The 15915-nt window shown below is 40.0% G+C and overlaps 1 protein-coding gene across 1 annotated transcript; it reads left to right on the top strand.

The window, feature by feature from the left end:
- The first annotated feature begins 2213 nt into the window (after positions 1-2213).
- LOC132854757 (L-serine dehydratase/L-threonine deaminase-like) lies at positions 2214-9112 on the top strand. The gene is made up of 8 exons (XM_060883356.1): positions 2214-2292; positions 2582-2762; positions 2907-2946; positions 5377-5516; positions 6475-6566; positions 7436-7663; positions 7754-7878; positions 7970-9112. The coding sequence occupies exons 2-8, from the start codon at positions 2610-2612 to the stop codon at positions 8164-8166; spliced, it is 975 nt and encodes a 324-aa protein (XP_060739339.1). The 5' UTR covers positions 2214-2292; positions 2582-2609; the 3' UTR covers positions 8167-9112.
- Positions 9113-15915: the final 6803 nt, after the last annotated feature.

The raw sequence follows: 15915 nt of genomic DNA, 5'->3' as shown, positions 1-15915 counted from the left end.
TATTGAGATGCACCAGTATTAGGTACTGCAACTTAAAAGCATATTGTGTACTTTTTTATAAAGGTAATGGGCATCCTTCCATCATGATGAGCCAAGTAAGATACAAAATGTAAATGCCTCTAGACTATGTAAATGCTTAAAGTCTTTAAGAAATGCCACAACAAATTGACAGAAAGTGGACCTGGATTTTATATACACAATAAACTGCAGAAGAAACAAAGACGTTTGCTCAGATGTTGTGCAATTGACAAATAAAAATGCTTATAGCTTCGCAACTGTTTTTCTTTTGCATGTTTAATCTCTCTGTTAACTTTAGTTGAAACTGGTTGTGTTAACTTATGTTATAACTTATAAAACTTATGTTCTAAAGCAGCATTTGATCATTTACCTTGTTAGCCATCTGCAACATGTGGATGTGGTCCTCTTTTTTTCCCTCCTGTCTGATTTCTTACAAGGTTTTCAATGCATCTACATCGATTTCTATTTCACATGCACATCAATACACAATTATCCGACTATATATGACTGTAAAAAGCACATTATTCATATTAAAAGTCATAAACGGTGTGTTTATGATGATAATTCACACTCCCTGGTGAAAAATACTTTTGGGATCTGGTAGAATAGGAGAGTTAAAACATGAAAATGCACCTGAAATATCTGAAGAAATTAATTAAGTAATGCAATCATGTCAACATGGGCAATTTTTAAACTTTATCAAAAACAATCTTTTTGTTTTAAATACATTGTTATTGATAAAAAAAGCAATAAATTATTAATATTTATATTGTATTATTTTTAATGTTGTTCCCTTGTTTCCTCAAAAATTATTCGTGGTCTTTCTTGTTGATTCAAATTGATTGTTTGTACTCCTAACTTCATTCACCATGATAAATGGAGGGAGAATACAGGCTAATTAAGTTTGCAAACATTTAGCACATTTTGCAAATACAACACACCTGACAGACCGACAATCTCGGCAACACGCTTCCATGCTTCATTTTTCCTGTAAGCATCTCTTTATGATTCAAGAGTTGGATCATAAAGTAACGGGTGTTCGGAGACCGCGAGAATCACGCTTCTCTCCCATGTTGACGTCTGCACGATCATATTGCACATTATGTGCGACTGTCACTAGGGGGCGAAATCCGACAGTCGTGTCCGTTTGTCGTGTGCAGTGTGAAGGCGGCAGAGCTTCCTGATCCACATTTAAAGACGACGGTCGCAACACCTTTCACCCTATGTAGCCTTTTGTGCCTTGTGACAAAAGGAGTCACATTTCAGATACAACATGGACTATGAAACAGTTACTGAAGAGACATTAATGAATAAATTGTTAGTTTTAAATCTGGATATGACTCGGGTTTTACAATATTTTTTAAAAATATTAAAGGAAATATGAAATGCATCAGGGTTTAATTATTAGCTGTAGCCCTCTGCTTATAGTACATAAAACATTATTTTATCGAACAAGCAAATTCCTACAGCATTTCTTAAAACTTATAGTGTCACATAGTGTCCAGCAGAAAATCGTAATTTTATAGTATTTAAGTAAATAAATAAGTATTCAAAACATTTAAATTGCGCAGCAATTGAGATATCGGTGAAACTGGTTTTAAGTCCAAAACCAGTGAATGTAAAATGACTAGAAGAGACTTTCGGTTGGTTGTAAGCCGGATCAGTCAGGTTTCAGCCGCCAGCAGGTCGCCCTGACGGGTTTAGACCGCAGTGCAGCGTTCACCCCTTTTGGAAGCGCTGAGTTAAAATAGAATCGTCACTTATGGTAATGCCTTGGGTTCTGGGCACTAATAGAGATTGCGTACTATTCTTTATTAAATAAAATATATGAACAGAGATTATATGTCCGTCTCTCCAGAGAATATATGACTTGCGATTAAAAAACCTCTGATTAAATATGGAAACAATATTTTAGCGATTATTTCCAATTAAAAGGATTATTAGTATGTGTAGGCTATTTAAAATTGCACTTTTGAGTGGCGTGCCTTATTTTTTAATGGTTAATGGTAAACTTCAAAAGTAATAAGGCAACCTTTTACTGTTAAAAGAGAGCATGACATTTCTAATAGTGCGTCTCCAAGTTGTCTTTATTCACGACGTTGAAAGAGCAGGCGGGGCAACAGCACAGAGGTGTGTTAGGAAGGGAGCCTTGTGATTGGTTCTCGTCAACCATAAATTCTGTCATTTAAAATAAGGACGACTTTAAAACGACAGACTTGCCAGAGAACAGAAACAAAAAAAAAACTAGGACGCCGCACGTTTTAATTTCTGGAGGTAAGATTCTTTTTTTTTTTTTTTTTTTAAATAATTTTGATTCATTTTCTTTTTATAAATCAACTTAAACCGTTGAACAGAATTGCAGACAGTCATTCAATAACTATTAAATAGCTACCAGATCTAAAGTTTTCATCATTTAAGTTTTTAAAGAAAAAATGTTTACATTTTTCAGAACACAATTAACTCGATGTAAAATCAATTCAAACAGCAACGATAGCATATTAGTGTTAACCGTTTCAGGAACTATCAACTAAAGTTATACCGTGTCCTACCTTTTCAATCTTAGGTGAAAGGTCAGTGGTGAAGATCAGACTATGAAGAGCGCGCATCCGCTTCACATCGTCTCCCCACTTAGAGAGAGTGTGTCCCTGTCACAGGGAGCAGGTACAGCTGTATACCTGAAGTTGGATTCATGTCAGCCTACAGGCTCGTTTAAAATCCGAGGCATCGGCCACTTGTGTAAAATGGTAAGTCACTCATGCAACAATGCTGGAATATTTTTCATCCCTAATTTGCATGTTAGCTATTTGGGATTTGTAGAATAAAAAATATTTCAGAATTTAATGCTAAATGAAACGGACCAGTGACACGACTCATGTTTTTGCTTATAGTGGGCAGAAACTGGCTGTACTCGATTTGTCTGTTGCTCAGGTGAGTGAAAAACTAAACACTGCTTCTTACATCAAAACATGAGTATGAAAGTAGCATACAGTGCAAAACACACAAAGGCCAATTCAAGAACCAGCTCCTTATTGTCCACTGTGCCAGATTTACCAAAATGCTTTACCAATTTTATTTGGCAAAATTATTATTTTAGCTTTATATGAATGTGCACTATCTAATGCAGTCTATAGGGTGGTGGTGGGGGGGTTGTTAAGTTTTAGTGTAAATATTAAAATTACAAGTTAAACATGACTGGTAAAGTTAAATGTAAATCTGAATGTTAAATACACATATAAATATTTTTGTACTTTTTTGAAGAGTTTCGTTAACAAAATAATTTACTTCGCCCATTCAGAGCTTGTGTCATTGGTGAGGAAGAGGTTAGTAAGTTTGCCAGGTCTGCACCATAAACCTTGAAAACCAGCTGGTTTTGGAACAAACCTGTTAGTTGTGAGAAGAGAGTGATAGGGCATCAAAAAGTGGTCACCAAAGTCTAAAAGGTCTTTATTATTATTATTTTTTATTATCTTAACAAAGTTTTCTGTACATCTGGACTGCACAGGTGAGTGTTTCCATAATGCTCCCAGGCCTTGTACTGGAATTAGTTGACAAATCTAAATTAATCCAATCAGGCTTTATTGTAACAACCAATTGTTTTCAAAATGAATTACACACACACACACACACACACACACACACACACACACACACACACACACACACACACATATATATATATATACATTATCATATATTTATACACATATATATATATATCATATATAACATTATCATATATTTTTATTAATTTCAAACACTTAAAATTATCATAAACGTAATTATCAATAACAAGGCCGTTATCAGCATCCATCAGTCCTCTGTTTCAATCTCATGTTATGTTTGCTAATCCAAGTTTATCATGGCACTGTGTTTTTGTGTGTCGCACACTCTGAGAGGTGTTCACCACATGAACAAAAAAATAGAAGAAAAAGTTTTATTAAAGTTTCTCATTTTATGCACCAGGTGCAATTATTCTGTGAAATATCAGTGGGCCAGTGTGCCACCTTCCCCACAATTGCAAGCAAATCAATAGGAAATCTAACTGATTTGGATACCTAAAACACATATTTAGTATTTCATCAAAATTCAAACTGTACAGTCTTGTAAATGATGAGTTTATTAAATTTTGCATTTATTGAATTGCTAATATACAGTATGTTCTTCCTCACTTGGGTGGAATGAATTCAGTCATTCAGAGAACGACTTTGCTTTGAGAAAAAAGCCCTATATCTAAATAAAATCAAATTGACTCGAATGGGTGAAGTATTGGATATTAACCAACTGATCTCAATAACTAGGATCACCGTGTAGATAATTTTGGCCATATAGTGTAAACAGAAGCTAATCATTTTGTACTGTGTTGTATATTTTTTCTATACCGTGTATGGGCTGGTTTGTTATGCCCTGTGCAATGTCATCATTAAGTGAACTCTAGAATAATTGCACAATGAACTAGGATACATTAAATTTCTGCCCTGAAATTTAAAACTTGCATGACTGAGCCCTTGCTGTGGAACTGCTTGTTAGAAATACCATGACATAATTAATGTGACATCATACAAGGGGGTGTGGTCAGTATCAAATAACAATTTGACCACAAAAATAACATATTCACTGGCACTGAAAAATTGTTATGATTAACACATTACACATATTTAGAAAGCAATATAATTTACTTTAAATGAATGCATACAGTTAATTCAAATCATGTAGCTGCCTTTACTCATGAAACCCACATAAATGCATTGATGGTTTTTACATGCATTAATAGTGTTAGGAACTAAATAATCATTGGAGTAATTTAGACTGGGAAGTATAGAATGTTCCTTAAGCTAAGGTAGATTTTACCTTAGCTTAAGGTAGATTTTCAGATTTTATTGTGTACTAGTGAACTGTTTATATAAAGTGCCCTCCACAATGTTTGGGGCAATTAAAAATATTTGTCTCTGTTCTCTCTTAATTTACTACTCCTAATATGTAGAACATAATGCTTAACTTACACAGGCTCATGAGGAACCAGGAGCCTATCCCAGGGCTCAAAAACACAACTGTGCACACACTCACCTGGTCACTTTTACTATATTTTAGTGTTGCATTAATGAAATTTGAGCTATTGAGGCCATGAATTAATAAGTAAGAACAGTCTAAGTGGATAAGTGGATAATGTCCTTATCTTTATATAATTTTAATTGTAGAATATGTATTGTGCCTTGTTTTAATCAGTATGACAATTTATGAAGTACTATCTGTAGTAAGTGTGATGTTGTTAAGGCTACTATATATCACACAACCCAAGCTTTATTTTTTTCAAATAAAACTGTTTACTTTCATTCTTAAACACGTTTTTTTGCCTACCAGGAGGCAATGCTGGCATGGCTGCTGCCTATTCCGCACGGAAGTTGGGACTGCCTGCCACCATAGTGGTACCCAGTATTACCCCTTCAGCCACGGTGCAAAGACTTTCTGATGAAGGTGCTGATGTCATCATTCATGGAAAAGTGAGTGATGTGATATTTATAATATTCATGAACATTCCTGAAAGTAGTGTTCACAGGAAGCGTGCACACACACACACACACACATACACACACACATAGTGTTGCTTGAAAGTTTGTAATGATATAACCCTATAAAGGAGAACACTGCTGCCCATGAAGATATAGATCATGTGGACAAGCCAGAGGACTATTTGGAAAATAATTTGTGAACAACTGAGACCAAAATAAATAAATAAAAAAAAGAGAAGCCCTGTTTTTTAGAGAAAGGAAAATACTGCATTCCAACATAATAATCTTTATACCATCTGTGAAACATGGTGGTGATAGTATCATGCTTTGGTCCTGTATTGCTGCATCTGGGCCAGGACAGTTTGCCATCATCACAGTTCGCTTAATGATGACATTGCACAGAGCATAACAAATCAGCCCATACACAGCAATAATGCAAAATTATTAGCTTCTGTTTGGAAAATGAGTCATACACCAAGACAATGATCACAACCACCCAAGTCTGTCTACCAAATAATGATTAAAGGGGAACAAACAATAATGTTTTGGAATGGCCAAGTCAAAGTCAGACCTCAGTCCAAAAGAAATGTTTAAGGACCTGAAGCAAGCAGTTTCATAGTGTTGAAGCTCTTCTTCTTCTTCTACAGTTTTTGCTGCACAAGGGATACTGAAAACAAAAGGTTCACATACTTTGTGAACTAGTCACAGATATGTAATGCTGGATGATTTTTCTCAATAATTAAATGAGGATGCATTATATTTTTTGGCTGATTTGTTTGATTGTGTTGACTTTATTTTCTTTTAAGAATATGTGTAAAACTCTGATGATGTTTTGGGTCATATTTACATAGAAATATAGAAATTTTTAAAGGGTTCACAAACTTTCAAGCAATTGAGATACTATAGGCCCTGCATAGGTCACTGTATTTTTTTTTTCTCCTGTTCATAGTCACTGAATGAGAGCCTTGAATTTGGCCAGCAGCTTGTGTCTAACAACCCTGACTGGGTATTCATCTCTCCCTATGATGATCCCCTTATTTGGTGAGAAGCATTTATACATTTGTAAATGCTATATATTATACTCCACAATTGAACACTACTATTTAGAATTTCCATGCAGAAAAGACAAATGTTACAAAAGTCAAGATGTATAAGAAAAACAAGACAGCTGATAAATATGGGTAAAGAGAAGCACACTGAAAGTGTGGTATTAATATCAGTTCAGACTATATTTGACTGCCACTACATGTGATTAAATATATCATAAGTTGTTTTGTATTACTATTTGTGAAAATACATTTGCTTAAACAAATTAAATAATCTGTATAGTTGTATAGTATTTATATTATTTATATTATATTTTAACAACAACAATAATAATAAATAATAGCAATATTTGTATTATATTTACACAATTTTCTGTTTGCCAGCATTATCCCGAATTATCATTCAGCATCAATTAAACACCTTAATGATGAATATGCTACAAGTAATGTGTACTGTGCAAAAGACTGTCTGCATACATATGAAATTGATGATCATTAGCATGTGCTTGATATAATTAGATACTCATATATCTCAATCTGATCCTAAAAAATCAATGACTTTGTAAAGTGTAAGAATTAATGCTGGTTTGAAGCCAAAGGGTAGTCACACATAATATTGATTTGATTTAGATTTTTCTTCTGTTTGCTCACTTTGCATTTTGTAAATTGATAAAAATAAGTAAGTAAAATATATATTTTTGAAAACATTATTACTAAACAGCATTTTTTCACATATGCCTAAAACCTTTGTGCAGTACTGTACATTTGAATAACTTGTACATTTGTGCAGTTTGATAAAAGTCTGAAAAACTTTACAAACCGACCACATCTGCATTGGTGGATTACACAGAATTGTGTTTTCAGGGAAGGTCATACCACTCTGGTAAAGGAACTAGAGTCCCAGCTGGATGGGAAGCCAGGAGCAGTAGTTTTGTCTGTGGGAGGTGGTGGCCTCTTGAATGGAGTCGTGGAAGGTCTCCGCCATGCTGGATGGGAAGATGTCCCCATCATTGCTATGGAAACAGTGGGTGCTCACAGCCTCAATGCAGCCATGAAGGCAGGAGAGCTGGTTACACTGCCCTCCATCACTAGGTAAGGGTATATGACATCACAATACATTGATTTGGATGCAGCATATTGTGGACTGTGATTTTAATATTTTAGATCTGCTTTTGTCCTTAGTGTTGCTACCACACTGGGCCTTACACGAGTATCATCTCAAACAATGAAGCTTGTGAGTGAGCACCCTGTTTACTCAGAGCTGGTCACAGATCAGGAAGCTGTTTGGGCAGCTGAGCGTTTCATTGGTTAGTAACTTGATAATGACATTTTTTGAATTGCATGCATAATTTCTGAAGCACATACCACACCTTACTGACCCTTGCTTTATACTTGCAGATGATGAAAAGATTCTGGTTGAACCTGCTTGTGGTGCTGCTCTTGCAGCCATCTACTGCAATATCATTAAGCGTCTGCAGAAGGAGAATAAATTGTCTCAGGTGTTGGGGCCTGTAGTGGTGGTTGTGTGTGGTGGCAACAATATTAGCATTGAGCAATTGCAGAGACTGAAGAAACAATTGGGAATGATTGGCTAGACAAGGACACATATCTAGGCAACAAAGTAACAATGTAACTTAATGAACAACCTAAATTTGAATTTTGAATTAAAATTTGAATTTACTAGTACAATATACTTTCTATATTTCTATAATAACCAGAGTGGTGCTTTTTTTTTTTGAAAACCAATATGCTCTTAAAGTAAAAATTCACAATTTGTTAGCAGATCTAGAAAACATTTAAACTGAAAAATGCTGCATTAGCATTCAGTATTGCAGATTATCTGTAATGCATTAGTATTCAGCCTCTTGGACCAGTACTGCTACGCACTTTGCTGCAATAACTGCTTCGTGTCTTTGCTAGCAGCTTTTCTCATCTGTAACCCTGATGAATAAGATGAATTTTAAGGGTTTTACAACATTTGCATGGCACTCTTTAATTCTACATCTCAGACTGTGCTCCTGTATTCAGTATACAGCAGACATTTTTCACACCTGCTTGGGCTGCCTTTCATTCCAGAATGTCTAGCTTGACTCAAGTAAGGGTTACTAATTTAGAAATGTAAGTTAGTCAAGCATCCTAAAGAATGGTTAGAAGCAGGTGTTTTAAAATCTATGTTGTATCTAAGTCCTTGCCTAAAAACATATTTCAGTGTGGGATGAAAAATAGTTTCCTAGTTTTCCCATGTTTGGTGAAATGTTTGTGCTTTAGAGATTATCTGCCTAATATAATGTTTGTTTCTGTTCATTTTTCTGTATATATAGCATATACCTGTTTGCAAAGGTTTAGGGACCTCTGGTAAAATTAGATATTTTATTGTTTTCTGAAGTGATTAGTAAACACCCTTTGTATCAACGATTTTTGTTTAAATAATATTATTCTGCAACATATTACTGTAGAGTTACTTTGTATTTGATGTTGACAGTGTTTATACTAACATTATCTAAATAATTTGACAGGGTTTTATGTACTGTGCATAAAAAGGAAGGTGAATATAACATGATATATATATATTGCACTGAGATGAGTTTATGCCATTTTGCTGGTTTTTTTCTTCTTGCATGTTAATGATAGCAATGTGTAATAACCTGTTACTAATAATAAATTAATGTAATACATAAGTGATGAGCCCCTCCTTGAACCGCCACCTTATTGTGGTGGAGGGGTTTGCGTGCCTGAATGATCCTAGGAGCTATGTTGTCTGGGGCTTTTTGCCCCTGGTAGGGTCTCCCAAGGCAAACAGGTCCTGGGTGACGGGCCAGACAAAGAGCGGTTCAAAAGCCCTTTATGAAGAAAAACAAAGCAAGGTCCGTGACGTCGCCCGGTATGGCGCAACCGGGGCCCCACCCTGAAGGCAGGCCCGGGGCTGGGGCTCGCATGCGAGCGCCTGGTGGCCGGGTCTTACCCCATGGGGCCCGGCCGGGCTCAGCCCGAAGGAGTGACGTGGGGCCGATCTCCTGTGGGCCCACCACCTGCAGGAGAAACCGTAAGGGGCTGGTGCAATGTGGATTGGGTGGCAGTCGAAGGCGGGAGCCTCGGCGACCCAATCCCCGGACACGGAATCTGGCTCTAGGGACATGGAATGTCACCTCGCTGGGGGGGGAGGAGCCAGAGCTGGTGCGGGAGGTCGAGAGATACCGACTAGATATAGTTGGGCTCGCCTCCACGCACAGCCTGGGCTCTGGAACCCAACTCTTTGAGAGAGGCTGGGCTCTCTACTACTCTGGAGTTGCCCGCGGTGAGAGGCGGCGAGCTGGTGTGGGCTTGCTCATAGCCCCCCAGCTCAACAGCCATGTGTTGGAGTTCACCCCGGTGAACGAGAGGGTCGTTTCCCTGCGCCTTCGGGTCGGGGAGAGGTTTCTCACTGTTATTTGTGCTTACGGGCCAAATGGCAGTGTAGAGTACCCGACCTTCTTGGCGTCTCCGGGAGGGGTGCTGGAAAGTGCTCCGACCGGGGACTCCGTCGTTCTACTAGGGGACTTCAACGCTCACGTGGGCAGCGACAGTGACACCTGGAGGGGCGTGATTGGGAGGAACGGCCCCCCCGACCTGAACCCGAGTGGTGTTCTGTTATTGGACTTCTGTGCTAGTCACAGTTTGTTCATAACGAACACCATGTTCAAGCATAAGGGTGTCCATCAGTACACATGGCATCAGGACACCCTAGGTCGGAGGTCGATGATCGACTTTGTGGTTGTTTCATCTGACATCCGGCCGTATGTCTTGGACACTCGGGTGAAGAGAGGGGCGGAGCTGTCAACTGATCACCACCTGGTGGTGAGTTGGATCCGATGGCCGGGGAGGAAGTTGGAAGTTGAGTCTGAATGGACCATGTTCTCCACCTCCATTGTCGACGCGGCTGCGCGGAGCTGTGGCCGTAAGGTCTCCGGTGCCTGTCGTGGTGGCAATCCCCGAACCCGGTGGTGGACACCGGAAGTAAGGGATGCCGTCAAGCTGAAGAAGGAGTCCTATCGAGCCTGGTTGGCTCGTGGGACTCCGGAGGCAGCTGATAGGTACCGGAGGGCCAAGCGAGCTTCAGCCCGGGTGGTTGTAGAGGCAAAAACACGGGTCTGGGAGGAGTTCGGTGAGGCCATGGAGAAGGACTATCGGTTGGCCTCAAAGAAATTCTGGCAAACCGTCCGGCGCCTCAGGAAGGGGAAGCAGTGCCCTGCTCACACTGTATACAGTGAGACCGGGAATCTGCTGACTTCGACTGGGGACATTCTTGGAAGGTGGAAGGAGTACTTCGAGGATCTCCTCAACCCCACCGACATGTCTTCCACTGAGGAAGCAGAGGCAGAGGGCTCAGTTGAGGACTCATCGATCCCCCAAGCTGAGGTCACTGAGGTGGTTGAGAAGCTCCTCGGTGGCAAGGCACCGGGGGTGGATGAGATCCGCCCTGAGTACCTCAAGTCTCTGGATGTTGTGGGGCTGTCTTGGTTGACACGCCTCTGCAACATCGTGTGGCGCCTGTGGACAGTGCCTCTGGACTGGCAGACTGGAGTGGTGGTCCCTCTGTTTAAGAAGGGGGACCGGAGGGTGTGTTCCAACTATAGGGGGATCACACTCCTCAGCCTCCCCGGAAAAGTCTATGCCAGGGTACTGGAGAGGAGAATTCGGCCGATAGTCGAACCTCGGATTCAGGAGGAACAATGCGGGTTTCGTCCCGGTCGTGGAACACTGGACCATCTCTATACCCTCACCAGGTTGCTGGAGGGTTCATGGGAGTTTGCCCAACCAGTCCACATGTGCTTTGTGGATCTGGAGAAGGCATTCGACTGTGTCCCTCGTGGTGATCTGTGGGGGGTGCTCTGGGAGTATGGGGTCCGGGGCCCTCTGCTAAGGGCTGTCCGGTCCCTATATGACCGGAGCAGGAGTTTGGTTCACATTGCCGGCAGTAAGTCAGACCTGTTCCCGGCGCATGTTGGACTCCGGCAGGGCTGCCCTTTGTCACCGGTCCTGTTCATTATTTATATGGACAGGATTTCTAGGCGCAGTCGGGGGCCGGAGGGAGTCCGGTTTGGGGACCACGGGATTTCGTCTCTGCTTTTTGCAGATGATGTTGTCCTGTTGGCTTCTTCAAATCAGGACCTTCAGCGTGCACTGGGACGGTTTGCAGCCGAGTGTGAAGCGGCAGGGATGAGAATCAGCACCTCCAAGTCTGAGGCCATGGTTCTCAGCCGGAAAAGGGTGGCTTGTCCCCTTCAGGTTGGTGGAAAGCTCCTGCCTCAAGTGGAGGAGTTTAAGTATCTTGGGGTCTTGTTCACGAGTGAGGGAAGGATGGAGCGGGAGATCGACAGGCGGATCGGTGTATCTTCTGCAGTGATGCGGTCGATATACCGGTCTGTTGTGGTGAAGAAAGAGCTGAGCCGCAAGGCGAAGCTCTCTATTTACCAGTCGATCTACGTTCCTACCCTCACCTATGGTCATGAGCTTTGGGTCATGACCGAAAGGACAAGAGCCCGGATACAGGCGGCCAAAATGAGTTTCCTCCGCAGGGTGGCTGGGTGCTCCCTTAGAGATAGGGTGAGAAGCTCGGTCACTCGGGAGGAGCTCAGAGTAGAGCCGCTGCTCCTCCACATCGAGAGGAGTCAGCTGAGGTGGCTCGGGCATCTGTTCCGGATGCCTCCTGGACGCCTCCCTGGGGAGGTGTTCCGGGCATGTCCAACCGGGAGGAGGCCCCGGGGAAGACCTAGGACACGCTGGAGGGACTATGTCTCTCGGCTGGCCTGGGAACGCCTGTATTTACTAAACACAGAAAGAGTTTGAGACCACAAGACGAACAATGATAGATTGAAATATCAGCGTTAATTTCCTGATATTTAGATCTAGATATGTTACAAACTTAAGAATAGCACCTTTGGTGGCAGATCACCACATTTTCAGGTTGGAGATCCACTGACATCACCAGATTGGTTCCTCTTTCATTTGAGATGTTTGTTGGGTGGTTACTTCTTCAGTCTCCTTAAATGCTGCTCAATTGGGTTTAGGTGCAGTGATTAACTTGACCATTATAAACCCTTCCAGTTTGTTTCCCATTTATCGGGTTGGCAGTGTAAAGTTTTGGGCAATTTTCTTAAAGCTGCTATGGTTAAAGTTGCTATCTATCTGTGTAAGAGATAAATAAGAGAACAATTTATAAACACTTTCTTTCTGAAATATTGTTCATCTTCATTGCTATATAAGCTGTCCAACTCCTGCTGGAGAAAGCATCCCTCAAACCATAACACTTCCTTGTTGCCCTTTAAAGGTAGGGTCTCCGTTGTTTGAAAGCCAATGTTGACATTTAAAATCATCAAAACAAACATGCCCCTAACCCAAATGGGACCCACCCCTGTTTTGATAGCTCTGCCCCACACATACACCAGACAAGTATAACCCAATGTAGCGATTTTGGCTCGCAAAGCAAGGTAAATATTTATAAGTAATTATAACGTGCTACAGTGACTCCTAAATATTTTAACCTAAGTTGAAATTGACGGTAATGGAATTAACGTTACACTTATTTGGTCTGTTCGTCCGGTGAACAGGCCATGTAACCTTTATTAATTCTATGAGGGCGGTATCTTCCCTTTTACTTTATACCGTAATTTAAATTAAATGAACTTAATAGAGCATGTAGTTCAGACCAGATGTTGCAGGTACCTTACGTTTGTGAGCGATACTCAGAGACAATCACTTGTGGAACAAAAATATGGCGTTTAATGAAAGAGACAAACACAACATAAAACTAACTACACAAACAACAAAAGAAATAGAGAAAACAAAAATGAGAATAAAACACGCCAAAGGAATTGAAAGTGGGGAAAGGGAGGAAGAGACTGGAAAGGAAGAAATTAGAAAGGAAGGAAAGGAATGGCAAGCTTAGACTACAAAATTAATCACACCCTGACTGGGAAATCATCACAGAAACTTAAATTTACCTTACGATTTGATGCAAGATTCCTACTTGAAATACGCATCTAAATTGATTGGTAAAGGGAACGGTTACTTGCATTGGCTTGCTGCACAAGAGTCCGGATGCAACAGAGAAATCTCTGAAGAGTCAGTTAGGGTGGGGTCAGATGTTCTTCCAAGTTCTCCAAGATCAGAGCAGTTGTTGTTATTGGAAGTGCTTGCTGGAAGTTCCTTGAAGGAAGATGGAGTCGTCTCCAAGCTGTTCCGAAAGTCTGACCACGGATTGGTGGTGTTTGTGACAATTTAAAGGTCCCGAACTCCACCCATCTTTGGGGAGATGGCCAATACTACGACCCGGATTTCGGAGGGAAAAACTCTCTTTGTTTCAGGTGTCTGTGGGCGTGGTTTAGCTATCAAATTTTTAGATGACTTTAAAGTTTTTATCCAAGGTGTATTAAGATGGTATAGCGCCTTTCGTGCTCAAATAAAATACACCATTGATTGAAAAATTAGTAACTGATAATTTTGTGGTCATTTGGATACTAAACATGAAGGGGAATGATGGTATAAAGGCATCGGTACATTATATACACAGATCAGTAATCAAAGTGTAACGATATTGTGTTCTGATAAAGGAGAAAGAAACAAAAATGAAACACAAAAACAAAATGCATTTGCATTAGGGAAGGGAAAACATAATTTTGTATACATCCTGACATCAGACCTTAAAAGGACATACAGCCTTGGAACAGGTATACATTAACATGCCAGGATCGGTAATCAAAGTATAACTGATGTTAATCCAGTGTTGTGTTCTGATACCTAAATAAAATACACCCTTTTCAGGAAAGTAAGTAGCAAGTAATTTTAAGTCAGGCAAGCCTTAACAGAAGAAGCACATTACAACAGGGTTATAAGAATAAGACTCTTAGAGTATCTTATCTACTTGTTTTATTAGTAAAAGGAATGTCCCATTGTGTTGTGTGTGTGTGCGTGTGTATGCGTTTGCAGGGGAGTGCGTGTGTGTGTGTTATCTGGTCTTTGTGTAGGATCCCAGACCTTTTGGAGCCAGGTGTGTGTGTTTGACACTGTGAAATGTGGCCCTCAATAAAACCGTAAAACTGGGTTGCTCATTGGTTGATTGAAGAGTAGATGCCGAAGTTTAGGGTGCCTGGGATATGAAATCTAAATGACTTGTACCAGACGCTACACCAAGTATAACCCAGACAAGTATTATGGCGGAACCTGTTGGGGCAGCTGACCGAGGGTATATTTTTATCAATAAATGAACTCAATGAGTAATACTATGGTAGTACAAATGTGTTTTTGTAGTACTTTGTGTTGTACCGTGAAAGGTTTATCTCCGTTTCACGCGGAAGACGTTCAGTTCTCTCCAGCGCTGGAAAGCTGATCCTATATTAACATGGGTCCTACTTCTTGCCTTATCGTAAGGCTTTGAACCTTATCGTAAGGCTCTGAACTCTGAACCACTTCTCCTCTGTCCACACAATATGGTGGAAATATCATGGTTTGTTGGATGTTTTCTGCAGCAGGAGCAGAACGTCAGCTATACAGCTATATGGCAAGGTGACTGCAAATGTTTATCAGATCCTTCTTCAGCAACATGCAAGTCCTTTCTTTGCAGATGGGACTGGAAGGAGAGTTGTCCAAGATCACACCAGAGCAGTGTGAGAAATTGGTGATGTCCTGATGCCATAGATGTGCTGCCATTCAAAGCTACAATGGTAACTGTTTTCTAATTTTAATCACCGTTTCCCAGTTTTCAACGGTTTTTGTTGTGCCTTGTATATTTTGTAAAACATGCTAGTAGAAAAGTGGTATAATCCACAGCTAATATTCCTTAAAAGTTTTAGTGATGAAGATTAACAATATTTCAGAAAATATCAACTGTTTATTAATTATTAAATTTTGATCTCCACTATATATTTAGGCTTGAGACTAAGGCTGTATGACTCCAAACTTGTCAAACTTAGCAGATCTCACAATCGTGCTAGAACATTTATATTTGTCCAAAACGTCTTTGTATGCAGTTGCATTAAACTTCACAAAATCTTTTCAAATACTTATTTGAAAATTTTTATCCTTCCTGCATAAAAAGCTACTGTTGTTGCTGTAGTCTAATAGACAGCATTCTCTTGACATCTACCCAACACATGAATGTGTATCAGACTGGCAGCTTTCATTTCTTGAGTTTGTTGTGAATTTTTTTTTTTTTAATTTGCCCTGTTTTACTATTTTTAGTATTGCATGCCAGTCTTTTAAATCAGTGTTTCATTTAGTATTATGTTCTACATGAATGTAATTACATGTTAAATAATAAGAATAAGGAGATTAATATACACTGTCTGGCCCAAAAAAAAAAAAAAGAA

This window comes from Tachysurus vachellii, chromosome 12 (genome assembly GCF_030014155.1).
Source record: "Tachysurus vachellii isolate PV-2020 chromosome 12, HZAU_Pvac_v1, whole genome shotgun sequence".
NCBI lineage: Eukaryota > Metazoa > Chordata > Actinopteri > Siluriformes > Bagridae > Tachysurus > Tachysurus vachellii.
The sequence above is the reverse complement of the archived record's forward strand: the minus strand, read 5'-3'. Positions and strand labels throughout refer to the sequence as shown.

Coding starts and splice junctions, on each gene's coding strand:
- LOC132854757 (XM_060883356.1), top strand. CDS start 2,610: ATGAAGAGCGCGCATCCGCTTCACATCGTCTCCCCACTTAGAGAGAGT. Junction 5,517..6,474: donor ATGTCATCATTCATGGAAAA/GTGAGTGATGTG, acceptor TCCTGTTCATAG/TCACTGAATGAGAGCCTTGA. Junction 7,879..7,969: donor GGCAGCTGAGCGTTTCATTG/GTTAGTAACTTG, acceptor TTATACTTGCAG/ATGATGAAAAGATTCTGGTT.